General features: G+C 45.2%; 1 protein-coding gene across 1 annotated transcript; it reads left to right on the forward strand.

The window, feature by feature from the left end:
* Nucleotides 1–18: 18 nt before the first annotated feature.
* On the forward strand, nt 19–1,300 carry LOC119359277. The gene is made up of 2 exons (XM_037625544.1): nt 19–621; nt 708–1,300. The coding sequence occupies exons 1-2, from the start codon at nt 415–417 to the stop codon at nt 1,185–1,187; spliced, it is 687 nt and encodes a 228-aa protein (XP_037481441.1). The 5' UTR covers nt 19–414; the 3' UTR covers nt 1,188–1,300.
* The last annotated feature ends 19,043 nt before the right edge of the window (nt 1,301–20,343 follow it).

The following is a 20,343-nucleotide window of genomic DNA, read 5'->3' on the forward strand; positions in this document are numbered from 1 at the left end:
CCGGCGATGCCGTTCAACAGTGCCACTCCCCCCGCGAGCGAGGTGTTCGACGAAATGGCCGGAAGGTATGCGTCTTCGGTCTTGGCGATTTCCTTTCATTTCCGCCATTATTCTCGATAGCTCGTGACTTGTTATCGTTCGCTATAGCGGTGGTTCGAACAATGCAACAACCGAGTTCGTGAACTTGTTGGACACGAACGCGGTTGACATTGATCAAGCCCCTTTCGAGCCGTTCGACTACAATGAAACGGAGGGCGGCGTGGATGATCATGGTTGTGCGGACGAATTGGAGGAGATCGAAGCGGAAGCGTATGAGCAATCGCAAGAAAAATCTGGGAAAAGCCAAAGATCGAAGAACTACACGATCTTGGAAAGATCAAGCTTTGATTCAAGCATGGAGTGCGGTGTCTCTTGATGCATGCACGGGCATTTCTCAAACTTCCAAGAGATATTGGCAAAGAATCGAAGATCAATACTTCCGCATTATGGCAAAGCATCCCAATAGGACTCCACGCACATTTCGGTCGCTTCAAGGGCGTTGGGAGAACATCAAGCCTATGTGCAGCTTGCTTGGAGCAAGTACGCAATGCACCTTCAAGTGGCACCGTGGAGTCCGACTATGTGAGTTTGTTTTGCTTTTGTTCAAATTGTGCATCATCATATTGCATCATGGGAAATGATTGGATCACTTTGTTCACATTGTGTAGGACAAGATTGCTCAACATAGATACAAGGACATGGAAGCTTCGGAAGGCAGATTTTTCAAACTAGAGCATTGTTGGGAGTTGCTCCAAAAGTGCGAGAAGTGGAAGTTGATCCACAAAGAATCCCCACCAAAGAGAGGCTCACTTACAAACATGGATGAAGATGAGGATGATGATGGCCCAAGAAATTTGCACAAGCCCGATGGCGACAAAAAGACTAAGGAGAAGATCAAGAGAGAGCAAGAAGCATCGAGCTTGAGGGAGAAGATTGAAGCCATGGTGCAATCCAACGAGTCGATGTTGTTGAAGTCGTTGGAGATCAAGAAAGAATTGGCCGAGAAGAAGGCGAAGGAGAAGCAAGAAGAGTGGCAATTGCTTAAGAGGGGCTACGCAAAGCTGCCATCGAGGAGAGAAGAGCACGCGCCGCTGAAAACAAATCCATGTCCATGTTGCTCGCCGAAGAGAACAAGATCATGTCAATGAACCGCAATGACATGGACGACCTCACCAAAACATGGCATGATATGGCAAGGAAGAAATCTTGAAGAGGAGAATGGTCGCGTCGGCCGGTCCGTGTTACAGTTTCGGTGATGTTTTCTCTGCTCCATATGGTGGCAATGTGGATGATTTCAGTGCGGGAATTGGGACAAGCGCCGGAGGTGGATTCAGTGGCGCCGATGAACTTCAAGATGGACTCGATGGCGCGGAGTGAAGATCGACCAAGATGATGCCAGACATGGGCACAAACCTTTGCAGGGCCCTCTTTTGCGTTTGCCGTAATGAACTTGGCTTTTATTTGCGCGTAAAATTGTTTATGTCATTTGAATTTGAACTTGTTTGTGAAACCCTATGTCAAATACGAGATTTGCTGTTTTTCTGTTTGCGGGTCGTCGCGGTGGTGCCCGAGTAGAACCCGCAGAAGCCGACCCGTAAAAAGGCATATTCCACGAATATTTTTTTTACGGATCCGTTTGGGGGGGTCTGCATCTGTGCCAGCCCGCGCCGGCACGCAAAAGAGGTTTTGCGCGAACTGCAAACGTGTTTTGCAGACCGGCGGGATGCGGGGTCTGCTAGAGTTGCTCTAAACTGGGTGGATGCAAGTCGCGCCATGGAGTATCCTGTGAACGGTGGGTTTGACTGCACTGGCGCGGCGCTAGCGTTCAAAGACCGGCACATGACAAAGGTGAGACAAGACGATACTGACGGTAAGACGGGCAATTTTCCCCTAAAAAAGGGCCAAATGGATTTTACCAGTTTAGCTCTACCACATGGCAATAGCAAGTAATACTGTGATGCAGGTAGAGAAATGGAAGAATACAAGCATAAATCACAAGCTTACATTGCACAGTACTAGGATGTCTTGATGTAATTTATAGTATTACACAACAATTTTAAAAACATACTGTAAACCATAGGTCTATTACTTAAGCTACCATCTAAGAGAACTCGTAGGCTCATAGCGGATATTTTACCATCAGTGCATAACATCATCTGCTCGGACAAACTACAAAAAACGCTAGTTGGCTGGTAGGGTAACGACAATAGGGAGTCAATTGACAAGAAGCATTATTAAAAACAAATGAACTAAACCACTACTTCCTTCAATCCATTATAAGGCTGTGTTCGGAGTCCCTCCGCTCCCGAAGCAGGCGGAGTTGCAGTTGAAAATCGCGAAGCACTTGCGGAGCGAGGAACCAAGTGCTCCGAAGATCCTAGGATTTCGCGGAGCTAGTGGATTGTCGAACAGGCTCTTAAGAGCATCTCCAATAGATTATGCAAATTTGGAGCTGCAAAACTAGGAGACGTAAAATTTACATCACCAAAAAAAGCATTTTTCATCTTCAAAAAAGAGACAACTCCAACAAATGATGTATATTTGGTGATGTAAAGTCCAACTCTAACAGATGTAACTTTGAAGATGTAAAACGGTCGGCGGCTACGCGGTAGAGGCGCTGGAGCTGGCAAGGTGGGGCCACAACAGCGGTAGCCCGGCTAACCTCCATCTTGGAGCGTGGGCAGTAGATGTCACCCTCAGCCACGACCAACGGCAGATCCAGGCGGCGGCAGAGCCACGTGAGCTGAGCTCGGGCCATGGCGCCATGGCGATCCTCCTTGGCGCGCCCTCGAGCAGTTGTGATATGTCTCCAACATATTTATAATTTTTTATTGTTCCATGCTATTACAGTATCCATCTTGGATGTTTTATATGCATTATTATGTTATTTTATATTATTTTTTGAGACTGGCATATTAACCTAGTGTCCAGTGCCAATTACTGTTTTTTCTTTATTTTTGTCTTTTATAGAAAATCAATACCAAACGGAGTCCAAACGGAAAGAAACTTTTTGTCGATTTTTCTTGAACAAGAAGACACCCACGAAGCTTCGGGAGGAGGCCAGAAAAGCCACGGATGAGCCACAAGCTCACCAAGCGCGCCCTAGGGGGGCGCCCTATGAGCTTGTGGGCCCCTGGGACTCCTCCAACCCTAATCTCAGCTCCATAAATACCCAAATATTCCCCGTATACCGGAGGCACGCCAAAAATACTTTTCCGCCGCCGCAAATTTCTGTCCTCGTGAGATCCCATCTGGAGACCTGTTTCGGTACTCTGCCAGAGGGGGATTCGATCACGGAGGGCCTCTACATCAACCATGCTGCCTTTTCAATGATGTGTGAGTAGTTTACCACAGACCTATGGATCCATAGCTAGTAGCTAGATGGCTTATTCTTTTTCTTTGATCTTCAATACAATGTTCTCCTCGATGTTCTTGGAGATTTATTCGATGTAATCCTGCGGTGCATTTGTTGAGTTCCGATGAATTGTGATTTTATGATTAGATTATCTATGAATATTATTTGAGTCTTCTCTGAACTTTTTTATGCATGACTAAAATAGCTTTGTATTTCTCTCCGATCTATTATTTGGTTTGGCCAACTAGATTGATTTTTCTTATAATGGAAGATGTGCTTTGTTTTGGGTTCAATCTTGCGGTGTCCTCACCCAGTGACAGAAGGGGTAGCGAGGCACGCATTTGTATCGTTGTCATTAAGAATAAAAAGATGGGGTTTATTTTATATTGTTTGAGTTTATCCCTCTACATCATGTCATCTTGCTTAAGGGTTACTTCGTTCTTGTTAACTTAATACACTAGATGCATGCTGGATAGCGGTCGATGTGTGGAGTAATAGTAGTAAATGCAGACTCGTTTCGGTCTACATGTCACGGACGCGATGCCTATGTTCATGATCATTGCCTTAGATATCGTCATAATTAATCGCTTTTCTATCAATTGCTCAACAGTAATTTGTTTACCCACCGTATGCTTTCTTTCAAGAGAGAAGCCTCTAGTGAAAACTATGACCTGGGGGTCTATCTTTTATCTTATTATTTTCAGATCTATAAGACCGAAACCCCAAAAATACCTTGTTGCAATTTATTTACATTTACTTTATTTTGCACTTTTATTTATCTTTTATACCTATCTCTATCATATCTCATCCTTGCAAGTGACCGTGAAGAAATTGACAACCCCTTTTATCGCGTTGGGTGCAAGTATTTGTTTGTTTATGCAGGTGCTATCATTGAAGACTTGTGTGTTCCTCCTACTGGATTGATACCTTGGTTCTTAACTGAGGGAAATACTTATATCTACTTTGCTGCATCACCATTTTCTCTTCAAGGGAAAAACCAACGCAAGCTCAAGAAGTAGCAGGAAGAATTTCTGGCGCCGTTGCCGGGGAGGTTCTAGCTACATCAAGCCTACCAAGTACCTATCATAAACTCTCATCTTTTGCATTTACATTATTCCCCATTTGCCTCTCGTTTTCCTACCCCCCACTTCTAAAACATTTTCAGAAAAACACAAAAATAATTTATTTTTATTCACCTTCTTTCCGTTCGTCTTTGTCATGATGTCTCCAGAAAATGCTAAGTTGTGTGATTTTCCCAACACTAATAATAATGATTTTATTAGTACTCCGATTGCTCCTGCCACCAGTGCGGAATCTCATGAAATTAATGCCGCTTTGTTGAATCTTGTTATGAAAAAATAATTTTCTGGTAGTCCTAGTGAAGATGTTGCATCCCATCTAAATACTTTCGTTGAATTATGTGATATGCAAAAGAAAAAAGATGTGGATAATGATATTGTTAAATTTAAGCTATTTCTGTTCTCACCACGAGATCGTGTTAAAACTTGGTTTTTGTCCTTGCCTAAAAATAGTATAAATTTGTGGAATAAGTTTAAGGATGCTTTTATTTTCAAGTATTTTCCTCCCCCGAAGATCATCTCCCTTAGGAATGATATAATGAATTTTAAGCAACTTGATCATGAACATGTTGCACAATCTTAGAAGAAGATGAAATTGATGATAAGAAATTGCCTTACTCATGGTTTATGTTTGTGGATGATCATACAAAAAATTATGTGGGGTTGAATTTTGCATCTAGAAATCTTTTAGATTCCATCGCGGGGGGTATCTTTATGAAAATAACATTAGAGAAGCTACTAAACTCCTAGATAATATTATGATAAATTACTCTTAATGGCATACCGAAAGATCTTCTACTAGTAAAATAGTGGATGATATTGAAGAAATTAATACTTTGAGTGAAAAGATGGATGAATCTATGAAATTGATTGCTAGCAAGAGTGCTCTATTGATCCTAATGATATGCCTTTGTCTATTTTGATTGAGAATAATAATGAATCTATGGATATGAATTTTGTTGGTAGAAACAATTTTGGTAATCCACCGCTGCGCGCGGTGCCTGCGCACATCCTCCTCGTGCGCCCGCTGGGTTTGAGGAACCGCCGGCACCGGGATCCTCTGCGATCCAGGTGCCAGTGGTGCGGCAGCGTGACGTCAGGGTAGGGCAGCGGCTGCCTGTACTCCCAGTGCCACCGCGCTTGATGCACCGGGACGTGCAGGCGTTGGCGACCTGGGCGGAAACGCGCTGGCGCCGGAGGAGGAGGGGAGAAGCACAGGAGGACGAGGCGCCGGGAGGACGAGTTGGAGTGGTGGACGGTGGCAGGTCTAAAGGTGTAGAGGAGGATGCATGAGACACTAGCTAGTGGTGAGAGAGGGAAAGAGGGTGCCGGAGGAAGCCACACAAGCCGTGGAGAGTCAGGTGGCAGGAGCGTAGGACACAAGAACAGAAGCGGCTGCAGGCATGATGGCAACCCGTGGAGAGCCACACAAGCGGAGGTTCATCGTCGCTTTCCTTCCTCTAGTAGATCGAGCATTGGTAGGCTCGTCATCAGTGTTGGGTATCACATGGTTTGGTGTTGCCTGCATCGATTCTAAAAGAGTTGTGCTTATTTTGAGCAGCGAAGAGCATGGCTTGGTAAACAGTGTGAGAAAAAGTAAAGAGCATTCTATTTCTTCCAACCATCGCTGCTTGTTTTGCGTGGGACAACTGGACAAGAATCAAACGCTGTCGTCTGAGATATACTATTGAGAACTCTACCATTTTATTTATTTATATTACAGTTTACCCGCAAAAAAAGTTTTATATTACAGTATGTAATTGGGAGAAAACCTCCTTTCCGAAGAAAATTGGTTATGTTTTTTTTCTCTAGTGTCCAATGATTACAATGGCACACAGGTTCCCAACCCACGCCCGCGTCGCTTAGGGGGCGGCTCGGGCGGAACCATAGCCGCCGCCCCTCCCCTCGCCTCCTGCTCCCTCGCCGCCGCCGGAGGACGCCGGCGGGCTAAGCCCGCGCGGCAGACGGCGGCGGCGGGGCGTTTCTCCGCGTGTCTATGGTGGGGGAGGCTCGGACCTCCGCGGCTGCGCGATGCGGATTCCGGCGGCTCGGCGGCCGCCCTGGCACACTCAGGCGGATCCCTAGGCGGCGCTCTCCGGCGAGGTGGTGGCTGCGGCGCTCCCTCATGCGGCGGCAGCGAGGAGCTCGAGGGCTTCGTCCCTCCAGCGAGGGGATCTGGAGCGGTGGGGTGGCAGCCCACGTTCCCTGCCTGGTGGGTGTGCCCCTGGTGCGTTGGTGGCGCGGCCGTTGGCTCCTCCGCTGACGGCGCGGCTGCTGGTGGTTGTCCGATCTGGCCGGGCTTGGTCAGATCTGGCTCGCGGCGTTGGCTGGCGACGAGGATTGGTGGTGGCTCCTGTGTGTTGATGGCGCTGTCGAGGCGCAGGAGGTGTACGGGCCAGCGGATGTGCGGGTCGGCATGGCCAACTGCGTGGGGCGGGTGGTTGTCGAGTTGCTCCGAGCGAAGGCTTGCCTGGCTTGCGTCGGCCGGTGGTGGCGGCGCCTGTGGGCGTCGCTCCCTTCTTGAAGGCGTCACCGTGGAGTTCTTGTCACCGCGCTTCATCCTTGGATCTGGTTCTTTGGGTGAAAGCCTAGACCCGGTTGGGTCGGGCAACGATGTCGTCTCTACGACATTTCCTCCTTTGGGGCGTTGTTTTGAAGACCGGTGATCCTTCTCCGCGCTTCCCTCGGGCTGGACGTGCACGGCATCACGGTTGGCGGGTGCCCAATCAGTGATGCGAGTGGTTGGTGTTGCGACTTGTGCGGCGACGACGATGATGGCATGCGAGCTGGGTCGCGGCTTGTCCTTCTGATGTCGATGGTCTGATTCGCCGTTGGGTGCGCCTATGTTTGTTTCTCACCGTGACAGAGAAGTCGAAGCTGCGTGTGGCGGGGCCCCTGCGGCAACGATGACTCCATGAGGGTGGTTTCAGCGGACGGTGCTCTCCGGAGGTTGCGTTGGACTAGGTCGGTGCGAGGCTTGCAATTTTCTCCTGCGAAGCGCATCAACAAAATCGGAGCTGCCGGTCCTCGACGTCTCGGCTGACTGTTTGGCTATTGCCGACGAGGTTCTTGGGCGTCGTTCGTTCGGAGGGGCCTTGACGGGTCATTAGCGGCGAAGTCGAAGTCGCCTGCTCGGGGAGAGGTGATGACGATGACATTGCAGGCAGCCTCGACGGTGTCCTCTCCTCGACGATGTGCGTGATCTTATGGGTGCCAGGTCGGCCGATGTGCCCTTTTCTGTGGGCGTTCTGTAACGGTTTTAGTCCGGATTTCCGTTAATTAGCCGGACAATTCTCTTCTTCTTAATCAATGAAAATGGCAAATCTTTTGCCTTGTTTCAAAAAAAAAATTGGTTGCTTGGCAACTATTTTTTTTAAGATGGTTGTTTGGCAACGTTGGAGTGGCCAAGAATTATCTACTAGTCAAAATGTTTCTCCAAATATACATCGGCACATTGGTCAAATATAGTTTGTACCACCACCGGTCCATGTGACGGGTAAGCAGGGCCCAGAAGTAGAGAGAACTTTTCCATAATTACTTGTACTAGTATGTACTCCCTTTGTTTAAAAATACTTGTCGGACAAATAGATGTATCTGAATGTATTTTAATTGTAGATACATCTATTTTTATCCATTTCTCCGATAAGTATTTTGGGATGGAGGGAGTACTTTGTTCTCCCCTCCACAGAGCATCTTTCTAGTAGTACTACCAAGCTAGTTGTGCTTTTTTTGTTGGGGATAGAAACATCTCCTAGAACTTTGCAGAGAGCAAGGCAAGTTTAGCCTAAGAAAATCGAATATCATCAACTGAGAAATATCGATAAATAAAAGTGAGGTATGCAATTAGTCTGCAATTAACTAGCTTGTGACCTAAATCGATCAATTTCTTGTTGTTGGCCTAAAGCGTGCAATCGGTTATAATTAACGGACTAATGTCGCGAGTCCGAGCCTAGTTCAACACAGACTCTTGTGGCCTTTAATTATTTTTATTTTTTAGGCTGGTGCGGTAACAACTTGGCTGGTTTTTCCCATTTGAATCGGGTTTGACCTTATTTTATCAAATTAACGAGTTTATGGTCTAAATCGATCAATTTTTTAGTTGTTCGTCTACAACATGCAATCCGTTTGAGTTAATAGACCAATGACGCATTTCACTTGATAAATAACAGATTAACATGTGAAAGCATTAAAAATTAGCAGGGCAGGGGGTGGGGCACATTTGACCACTTCATCAGTAACGAATAGGAGGCCCATCACCTCCACATGAACCAGTGCTCTTCCAACTAGCGTGCTCCACTCCACCAACAACCGTAAATGGCGATCCCCGCAGATATTTAAGTAGTACTCCCTCAGTTCTTTTTAAAGATTTTAACGAGTGACTACATACGAGGCAAAATGAGTGAATCTACACTCTAAAATATGTCTATATACATTCGTATATGATAGTTCATTTGAAATATATAAAGACTTATATTTATGAACGGAGTGAGTAGTATGAAGGAGTACATGCGCAATGCATGCATCATTATGATGCAGAGGCCGGGAGCACGCCTACATTTTCAAAAAAAAACATGCGCAGTGCATCATTTTCTCTCGCGCGCAGCGGGTCAGGTTGTCAGATACGGTGATGAGGGAAAGGCAAAGGAGGCTGGATACATCACAGCACAGAGACGCCGTGGTCACCGCCTCACCGGTCGATGATGCAGAAGCAAATATCCATCCATCGGTCCTCTTGCTTTGCAATGTTCCCAAAAAGGAAGTAGGACTAACAGTGACACGTTCACGATTCGGGGATGCTCTTCTCCCCAGACGCGCCAGGGCAACAAAAGGTCTGTGTACTGTGTGTGTTGGATGGAAAATGTTGGGCAAAGAACTCTCTAGTAGGCACACGATTAATTCGGGTCGAAGCACAACCCAGGCTCCATGTCCGCTTGATATCTGCTCTTTTTCCGCGCATACGCATGCATGCAGCACGAAACCACGACACCATTGGCAGAGCTCTCCAAATCAAATAAACATGGATCTCCGTCTCTTCCTATTTCATAACGTAGTGTCTATAGATTTTTTAAGTGAAAGTTTAAACTTTAATCAAGTTCATAGAGAAAACTTTCCACATTAGGGTACCAAATGCATATCATTACATATGTCATGAGGTATATTTTCATATTGTATATGTTTGGTATTTTTTTCTCGAATACGCAGGAGTATGTGTCATTCATTAAACATGGATGGGAAAGAATCCCCAAAACCACTGATTACATGATCCTTACAAAGGAAACGACCGCCTCCCGCCACCCTAAACACCTAGACGGACTACTCGTGGTGTACCCGCAATGGCACGTCCACGGCATCCTCATCCCTTATGAAGAGCCCGGCCCTCCTCCAAATCCTACCCTCATTGCCTGTCCGCCGCTTGATCCTCTCTATTGACGGTGCCGCCTCATTGAAGACAATGTCGTTTCGATGTTTCCATAGCATCCACATGCCCATAATGCATAGCTTTCCGATGTTCACTCCTCCTGGTCCTGCATACCTTTCATAATGTATATGTTTGGTATTATAGGTGCATATAATTTTCTCTATAAACTAGATCAAAAATTATTTTTTTGCGAGGGTAAAGGGAGTTTTATTGCAAAGTCATAGAGTTACAGTACTAAGCCAAACAACAGTGGCTCGCTCCGTTCGGCTGTAGCATTGCCAAACGATCGATAACTCTATTCTGAGAACGACTAATTTTCTGAGGTACAAACTCCCTACTACCAGCTAAATGTTTAATCTCCAAGACTAACTGACCATAAGCTGCCCGCCGCAGAGCATTTGTTGACATGCAAGATAATGCTTCCAAGGAATCCGATTGCAACATCACTGGTGAGTTTGAATGCTGGATGGCCAGAGCCATACCTTGCATCATCGCGTGTAATTCTGCCTCTAGTGGCTCATTGCAGTGGAAGATGTATCTGTATGACGCAAATAAGATCATACCCTCACTGTTCCTGAGAACACACCCAGCCGCCGCGGAGCCATCCTCTGGGTTGAATGAACCATCAACAGACAGGGCCACCGTACACGTTGCCAGAGCCAGCCAGGGCACAACGGGAACAACCACCTTTTGGCGTGACACCTCCTGTGTCATCGAGGGCATTTTCCCTTTGATAATGTCCTCAACTGGAAACTTGCCGGCAAGGTTGATAGATTTATAGTAACTATCCAAGAATTCAACCGATGCAGGCACGGGTGAGGCTTCCTTGCCATGATAGCAGTCATTGCGTATTTGCCATATCCGCCAAATCAGCATGATAATCATATCTCCGACCATTTCTGAACAGGAGTTAAGAAGAAACGAAGGAAGTGATAAGTTTAACTTTTGAGAAGATCAACATGTACTGTATTATGAAACGAAGAAAGTGATAAAAAATGCATGGGTAACGAAAAGTACACGGAAAGCGAAAACTTTCGGTTACTTAACCACCATTTAGCAAATGTCTTAAAATTCAAATTTGTACTAACAAAACTGGTGTCTCAAAAATTACTAACAGTTAGGTCAGCCGCGGACACATGCTGAGACAAATGATAAACTCCCTATTCTTCCTCACACGAGAGAAGACATGCAATTTGCACTTCTCTGCTCGTTATTGTACTTATTATCAGAGAAGAGCTAAAGAAATGTGATCTATGAGGTTGTAAGAGTATTAAAGGGGAACACATCTTGAAGGATTGATTGTAGTTCTAGAGAATTTGTGAGGAGACTACTAAATTTTCACCACTAACCTAGAAGTCTTACCAATTTTAGTTCTTGGTGTTAGAGTTAGAGATAAAGATCAATTGTAATCTCAATGGTCTCACTTTTCTATCCCTCTCGTGTCTATCTCTTCTCCTAGCGACAACCTGAATCCTAGCGATCGGGTTGCAAGTCTTGTACGCCACGGCAGAGGCTATTCCTACCTCACATCAATATATACCAACGCGGCTCCTCATCGAGGAGTAGGAACGCTTCAATCTTACATGGTATACAGAGCCAATTCTCTTCCCAATCTAGCTACGAGAACTCATCTCCATCGCCATGTCGTCTTCCTCACCAGCTGTCCTCAACCTCGGATCTCCACCAGCCGAGAAGCTCACCAAGGGGAATTACCTCTTGTGGAAGGCCCAGGTTATGCCTGGCCTGCAAGGAGCGCAGGTCACAGGGCTCCTGGATGGAACCAACGCCGCGCCCCCTTCAATGGTGGAGCAGCAGCAGTCGGACAAGACCGCCACAATGGTGCCAAACCCACTATACGCACCATGGCTATCAAGGGATCAACAAGTTCTTGGTTTCTTGCTGAACTCCCTCTCCAAACAAGTCCTCGCCCAATTTGTTGGTAAGGAACACACTTATGATTTATGGACTAGCATCACTACCCTCTTTGCATCGCAATCTCAATCCAGGATTACAAACCTGAGAATCGCCATCACCACAATGAAGAAGGGAAACATGTCCAGTACCTCCTTTATCTCCAAGATGAAGAGTCTTGGGGATGAGCTTGCGGCTGCAGGACGCCCCGTCACAGATCCTGAGATGGTTGATTACGTGCTCGCTGGACAGGATCGGGACTACGATCCAGTTGTGGCGGCCATCGGCGCTGTCAAGTCTATCATCACCGTCGACGAGCTGTTTGCTCAGATCGCCGCCTTCGACCAGCGCCTGGAGATGCTCAGTGATGGTGGTGAAGGCGGCTTCCACACGTCCGCCAATCTGGCCTACCGTGGCCGTGTCCAGTACAAGCCTCGAGGGCGTGCACGCGGCACCAGAGGTCGCGGCCGAGGGAGACGATCTCCTTCTGCTCCAAGCGGCAGCAACAGAGGAGCGCGCGGCGGTCGTCCACAACCCCAACAGCAGCAACGCCAACCGCATCGGGATTATCCCGAGTGCCAAATCTGCCTCAAGCATCATCGTGGGGGCGCCCGCGAGTGTTGGGATCACTATGAAGACGACGAGTACGAGGAGAAGGAGGCCAATGCTGTCACTGACCCCTACGGCATCGACACAAACTGGCACACATATACCAGAGCTACAAATCACATCACGGGGGAGCTCGACAAGCTGACGATCAGAGACAAGTACCGTGGGGGTGACCAAGTACACACTGCGAGTGGTTCTGGTATGGAAATTACTCATGTTGGTAGTTCAATTGTCAAAAACCCCATGAAAATTTTGCATCTAAAAAGAGTCTTATATGTGCCTGAAACATCAAAGAATCTTCTTTCTGTTCATCGCTTTACCCTTGATAATCATGTTCTCATTGAATTCTATCCTATTTCTTTTTGGTAAAGGATTTGGACACGAGGAGGGTACTTCTTAGGGGCAAGTGTGTGGGTGGCCTCTATCCACTCATATCTTCATCATCATCGTCGTCGAATAAACAAGCTTTTGTCGCTGTCAAGCCTTCTTCAGCAAAGTGGCATAGCAGATTAGGTCATCCTTCGTCAGTTATTGTTAAGTTTGTCCTTAGTAAAAATAAACTTCCCCATAGTCATGAGTCTAGCATTGAGTTTGTGTGTGATCCATGTCAGCAAGCTAAAAGTCATCAACTACCATACCCTATATCTACCAGTATTTCCACTGCACCCTTACAGCTTGTATTCTTAGATGTTTCGGGGCCATCCCCTAGTTCTGTTGGTAGACATTCATACTATGTAAGCTTCATTGATGATTATAGCAAATTTACTTGGATCTATCTTCTCAAGAAACGATCTGAAGTGTTTCAAGTTTTCAAGAATTTTCAAAACCTTGTTGAACGAAAACTTAACACTAAGATCATTGCCATGTAAACTGACTGGGAGGTGAATACAAGAAACTGAATCTCCTTTTTCAGCAACTTGGTATTTCACACCATGTTTCATGTCCTCATGCACACCAACAGAATGGTTCTGCTGAGAGAAAACATCGCCATGTTGTTGAAGTAGGATTAGCTCTACTAGCAAATGCATCCATGCCACTCAAATTCTAGGATGAAGCATTCTTGACTGCCACATATCTCATAAATTTGCTTCCTAGCAAAGTCATTGATTTTGATACTCCCATCACACATCTTTTTGGCACTACTCCTGATTATAAATCGCTTCGTGTTTTTGGTTGTGCTTGCTGGCCCAACCTTCGTCCATACAATACACGCAAATTTGCTTTCCATTCCAAGAAATGCGTATTTCTTGGTTATAGTCCCATTCATAAAGGAGTCAAGTGTCTGGATGTGTCCAGAGGGAGGGTTTACATATCTCGAGATGTTGTATTCGATGAATCAGTATATCCTTTCGACTCTTTGCATCCAAATGCCAGAGCTCTCCTTAGAAAAGAAATTCTCCTCCTTCCATCAAATCTCCAAAACATTGATCATGGGGACGATGATTGTACTAACCCAACTGATAATCCTACTAGTACTTGTACTGTGCTTCCTCATGTGCAGGGACATGCAGAAAATGCGACAGAAAATGATGCAGAAAAAATGATCAATTTTTTGAAGAAAACTACCCTATATTTCATGCGCCAGAACTGGATGAAGCTGGCGCCGAGCACGAGGAAAATCAGCTGTCTCCTGGAACTCCTGTGCATCAGTCCTCCTTGGATCGCGCACATAGATACACTCAGCACCACGCGCCGGGCAGAGCTGACCCGCACCAACCAGAGGGCGCCACGCCCTTGAATGCAGGCTCCACTCCGCGCCCCACGCGCGGGGCCCCGACAGCGACCGCGGCAGGAACCGCGTCCACAGCCGCATCTGGCTCGAGATCGCAGTCCCACATGCATGTGCAGGACGACTCCCCAGGATCTTCTGCGAGCTCTAGGCTGGATGCAGTTACCCCTTTAGCCACACCGCAGGCTATGGGATCTTCTACGCAAAGTGGGTCCAGACTTTCTTCATATCGTCTGCGGGTGAGTTCTCTACACCACCTCGTGTACAACGGACTGCACTCCATGTTCCACCGCAACCAGCGTCACATGTTATGACTCGACTACAAAAAGGTATACGAAATCCAAAGATTAGAACTGATGGCACTATATTGTAACATCCCAAAATTCTAAATTTTGGAATGTTATATTAAATAGATAGATTTGATTGACTATTTGATTGATTGAGTGAAATTCGAAACTTTTTGAAAGTTCAATGAGAGGGAATAAAAGGACTTTCCCAAACTTTCATTTTTGCATTTATGATCCCCGTGAATTCAAATTCTTTTCATTACAAAACCCTAGAGAGAAGATGACATGACTTCTACCATTTAAATAAATGAAAAGGGTTTTTGAAAATATTTGAATTTCATTTGGAAATATTTTCCAATTCTGAAACTTTATGCAACTCAATGATTTTCACGAGAGAAGATAAAATGGCTTCTTCAAATTATGAAATATGAGTTGGGAGTTTCAAAGATCAAAATTTAAAGTCCTTTTGAAATTATTTTCTATTTGGAGTTATTTGTGTTTTACTCAAATTATTTTTCTCCAAAAATAAAATATATGGAAAATAGGGTAACATGATTCCCTACGTCAGAAAATTGGAGATAAATAAGTTTTAAATCATTTTGGTATTTTTAAAATAATTTTTACTGGATTTTATTAGACCAGAAGCACTCTTTGCTTTATTTGAATTTGTGTGTATTTTATTAGACTCTAGAAAAATGTTCAAATTGTAGGAAATCTTTTTCTGAAAATTTTGATATATAATATGCTTATATTATATTTTTAGTTTAATTTATTCTCATTTCTTTTCTTGTCTCCAAAAATGTTTATAAAAAAAATTTCACCGCCGTACTGGGCCGGCCCAGCTCCTGCCAGGCCAAGGCCCAGCCCAGCGCGCCGCCCCGTCACCCTGCGTGACCAGGCGGGAGTCCGCCGCCGCCACGGCTCGCCGGAGCCGTCTCCCCGCCGGACTCCTCCTCTCCTGCCCCCTCCTCCACGCCTTCCGAGGCCTCGCCTCCCGCGCCTATAAATAGCGCCGCCCGAAGCCCCGCGCCGCCCCTCTCTTCCCCGCATCGCGCCGCCGCCGCCGCTGCAATGCCCCGCCTCTCGCGCCGCCTCGCCGGACTTCGCCGCCGCTGCTGCACGTTCCGCCCGCCGCCATAGCTAGCGCCGCTGCCGCTCCCTGCCGCCGCCCCGCACCACGCCTCGTCGCCGCCTCCGCTTACCGTCGAAGCCGCCGGCGAGATCCGCCGCAACCGCCGCCGTTGCCGCCTCATCGGAAAGCCACCGGAAAACCGCCACCACTGCCAGTTTATTTCCCCCGAGCCGGTAAAGCCGCCGCTTTTTCTTTCGATTAAAAAAAACCCTAGATCGGTTTTCTACAGAAAACCTAGATCTGATTTTTTTATGTTTAGTTATGTAGTGAGCATTCACTAGTTATGCCTTTGGAGTGAACGGTTTTCATCGGTTTGGTTTCTGAGCGAACGTTCGTTAGATAGTTTTTTTTTTCTTTTTTCTGTTTAATTAATTCAGCCAGGGAACCGTATGTAATTAGTTTCTTCACCGTTTAGTCCCTGATCTTCAAACCTTCGTAACTTTTCACTCGTTTGTCCAAATTCAATGAAACCAACGCCCACTTCTTTGTTATGATCCCCTCTATCCAGTAATCAAACTCAAACATGTTTTTGAAAGATTTAAAATTTGAATTAGATCAGATTTAAATTTGAGCTTCATTTGATCGTAACTTGAGTTTCGTAGCTCCGTTTGAGTTGATTCTTTTTGCAAATTAAAGCTCTTGACCTAAACTTTATGATAAGGCCAAATTCACATAATTTTGGCACTGTTAGAAATTGTTTTATGTTGCAAGAGCTATTTGCTTGGTTTTGATGTTTTCCGAATCGACTCCTTCGATCTTTCTGGTCTTTTGAGTGATTGCTTATGTGTGGTTACTATTGCTTGATTACGATAGATTGACCGGAGTATGACGAGTAGAGCTGTCAAGAGTTTTGAGTGCGAATCATCTTCATCAACATTGCAGGCAAGTTCACACTTTGATCATATCGCTTTTCGTACCCAGTTTTTATGCATTAGTTTCAACCCTCAAACATTGCATGAGTAGGATTGATAACATGTGGGTATTGGGAAGTAGTTGATGAGGTAGGAACCTATTGCCCTGCATTCAAACCTTGGGAGTTACTATTACGTTATGCTTACATTGCCATGCTATGCTCGTAGACGTGGATTGGGTTTTGAGAGTATCCATGACAGATGTGAGATTGTTAATTAACGGTTTACTTAAGGTGGAAACTTAAACACACATCTGGGTGGATTGAGGCACCTGGGTATTCCAGGATTGCCTGTCTAGGCACCTGGGTAGACCAGGATTGCCTGTTTTTTTTATGGACCACCACCCAGGCTCAAAGGGATCATGAGATTATTCATACTAGAAACTTCCGTGTGCAGCCACAAGCTACTATGAGCTCTAGCATAGTTGATTAAGTCATGCGAACTCTTACAGTGGTAGACTAGCAGATTTAGGGGATGTAGGTGGTACTGTCTACCCGATCGTAAGGTGCTAGCGCTTCTGAAAGACTATGTCTCGGTCATCCATTTCTAAAACACCCTGTAGTGCGAGAATCCCAACGGAGGAGATCGAGTCTTGTGGGAAAAGTGCGCAAACCTCTGCAGAGTGTACAAACTAACCATGATTAGCCGTGTCCCCGGTTATGGACGTCTTGAGTATCTAGTTCTTGGATTATCCTGTTGAATCTCATCACGTTACTTTAATTAATTTTGTTGGGTTTTAATGATGATGCTTAATTGGGATTGAGAATGCTGTCAACCATTCTCAATGTTTAACAACCACCATGATAGTTAAATAAAATTTATTCCTTTACAGTAGGGAAAATTGGCTTTTCGCAAAAACGTTATAACCATAGAGCTTTTCCACCAGCCATATATGCATGTGGTGATAGCCATTGTTTATCATTTTCTCTATGGTGTGAATTTGCCAGTACATTCAATGTACTGACCCATTTCGGGCTGCAACGTCTCATGTTGCAGGTTTCTTACGACGAGTAAGTGATACGTTAGGGTTACGATTTCTACACTCAACTTTGCCGTTGGTGTTGATGGGAATCCACAACCTGGTTGCTTCCGCTATATGGATTGAGGTAATAGTATTTATGTTACTTTATACATGTGATTTACCTCTGTTATAAATCCTTCGAGTATTGTGTGTGTCAGCATACCGATCCAGGGATGACACTTAAGCACAAAGACTTGATCCATTCGGGTCGGGTCGCTACAAGATGGTATCAGAGCACATGTTGACTGTAGGACGTGACCCTAGAAACTGGCAAGCCCATAGGAAAGATTTTCTCTACAACTTTTATTTTCCAAAAAGATCTTTTACCTCTCTTCTCTTATGAGCTTATTCAAAAATTCCTTTTAGTGAGACTATACCCCTTTCCCCTTTTGACCACTCGAAGATTCGACTGATGAGACCACTCCAAGAAGTGCAAGATATCGGACAACTGATACCATTCGGAATGAAGAGGATTTTACCATAGATTATGATAATGGAAACTACAACTGTTGAAGACTCCGAAGACTAGGAGAATTGGAGGCTCCGAAGAACTCCCAGATTTGTATGACCTAGGAAGGCTACCCTTATGGAACTTGGCAGACTATGGAAGTTGTCAATACCCGAGATCAAGGTGTATCGGAGAAAGTCTGGAACATGGAGCCTTAGAACTCGGAGTTTTTGTCAAGAGAACCCTAAGGCAGGAGATATCAACTATGGAATGATAGCTCATGGTAATGACAAGAATAGAAACACGGCTATCTATGGTGTTATCGCCCGTTTATACTATTGTCATCGTGCTGGGTTAAGCATGCATATGCATGGAAGGATTGGATGGTAGAAGGCTGATGGGGCACCAATCAATAAAAGATGAAGTTTTAAACTTAGCTGGTGTATCACCAGGATCTTGAGCAGAAGTTAAGATGGACTTGCAGGAAGCCATGTTTGAATAGGAAGCATTTCATGAGGAACTCAGGAACCAGAAGCTGAAAGTAGCCAAACTGGAGGAGCAGAACCTCGAGAAAACCGGAGATTCGTCAGGAAATAGACCATGGTTCATGCCAAGGATGTTGAAACCTAGAAGTTTGGAATGCAACTCCAAAATATTAAAGGACGCCATGAGAGACTTCGCGTCAACAGGGATGATCTAGCAAAAGAACTTGAGAATGACAAGCATGATCGGAAGAAGCCACTGGAGGCATGAACAAGACCTGAAGAGTTTGACGACATTGATGAATTATTAACCTTTAGAAGACCAAACCCCTATTTTATACCTACGTTAGATGCGACGTTTGTGAGCTGTCATTTGTTTGATGTTTGTCCGACAACCACAAATAAAAAATCTGTCTTTTCAAAACCTTTGTTTGTATTGTGTGCATCTCTCTTGATCTCTCTTATCTCACCCCAAACCCATGTACCCAATAGAGGATGAATGGGGATGAGCTTGTATTTTTTGGACCGATGAGTCAATTGGAGACAGACCGATGGATTTAGAACATGGAGGATCATATGGAGAACAACCCTATAGTCGGAAAGGATATGGCCCAGCCTGCTCTTCAGTGCTTTGAAAGAGGTGCTGCTACTTGGTGGAGGATGTACCAAACCATCAATGGATGGCAAAGAGTGACCACTTGGGAAGAATTTAAGTTGATTTTGCTAATGTCTCGGTTTATGTCCCAGAAATTGAAGCCTTCTGGAAAGGATATGAAGAAACCCTGTGCATGCAATCTTTGTGGAGAAATCGGACACAATCATAAAGAACACAAGGATGAATGCCCTAATTGTGAAGGAAGTCACCCAGCTAAAAAATGCCCCACTAGGCAGATCACTTGTTTCTTGTGTGAAGGGACTACCCACTACCCTGCTCAGTGTCACATTTACCCCTTGGTACAAAGAACCATCCAACAGAAGAAATAAGCAATGAAAGGAGCCCTCATGGGAATTCGAGAAGAACCTGTGATGAAGGAAGAGGTGGAGGACACACCCAAAGAAGAACCAATTAAACCCTGCACCAAGTCTTGCTATTCATGTGGAGAAGAAGGACACATCTCCCAAAATTGTATGAATGGGGATCTAGTAGAATTCCCAACGGAGGAAATAGAGTATGACCCATAGGAAATAGAAGCCCTGGTTGGAATGGAAAAGTCCAGGAAGAGAAGTAGATTGGATTCCAGGAAGGATCTGAGTCATATCACCTGTTATAGGTGCAAGGAGTCAGGGCACTACCTCAGCAATTGCCCAAAAAGGAAGCCAAGGACCCAAGGAGGCTATATAATCACAAGGAAACCTCGAAACTTGTCAGAAGTAATATGTTTCCATTGTAATGAAGCAGGGCACTTTGCCAGAGATTGTCCGAAGGAGAAGGAGACTTGTGACAAATAGTTAAGTTTGTAACAGAAGAAATATAGTAGTAGCAGTGAGAATATTTTCCTTTATATTGAGGTGTTGAGTTGAGGCATGTAATGGAAAAATAGGAGATTGTAATAATTGAGAATCAATAAAGTTAGCAGTGTTGGTACTGATTTGGATTTTATGAGTTACTCTATGAGGAAAGATGTTGACCATTTTCGAGGATATGAGAAATATGGTCTATGGAATATTGGAGCATTTTAAGGGTGGTAGTACCCTGTAAGAACCGTTGACCCCTGGAAAAGATAAGGATACTCCACTGAGTGGATTTCGGACAAAATGAATACGAGTTTTGTCTCGATATGTGTGATACCCAAGAGTGTGTGGGATGAAGTTGGAGACCGTCAGTTGTTGGACCAAATGTGATCAAGGAGTCAGAAGAGAATGTTAAGTTGATTCGAGATAGACTGAAGGGAGCTCAGTCCAGGCAGAAGAGTTATGTAGG

The sequence above is a fragment of the Triticum dicoccoides genome, chromosome 2A (assembly GCF_002162155.2).
Source record: "Triticum dicoccoides isolate Atlit2015 ecotype Zavitan chromosome 2A, WEW_v2.0, whole genome shotgun sequence".
NCBI classification, from domain to species: domain Eukaryota; kingdom Viridiplantae; phylum Streptophyta; class Magnoliopsida; order Poales; family Poaceae; genus Triticum; species Triticum dicoccoides.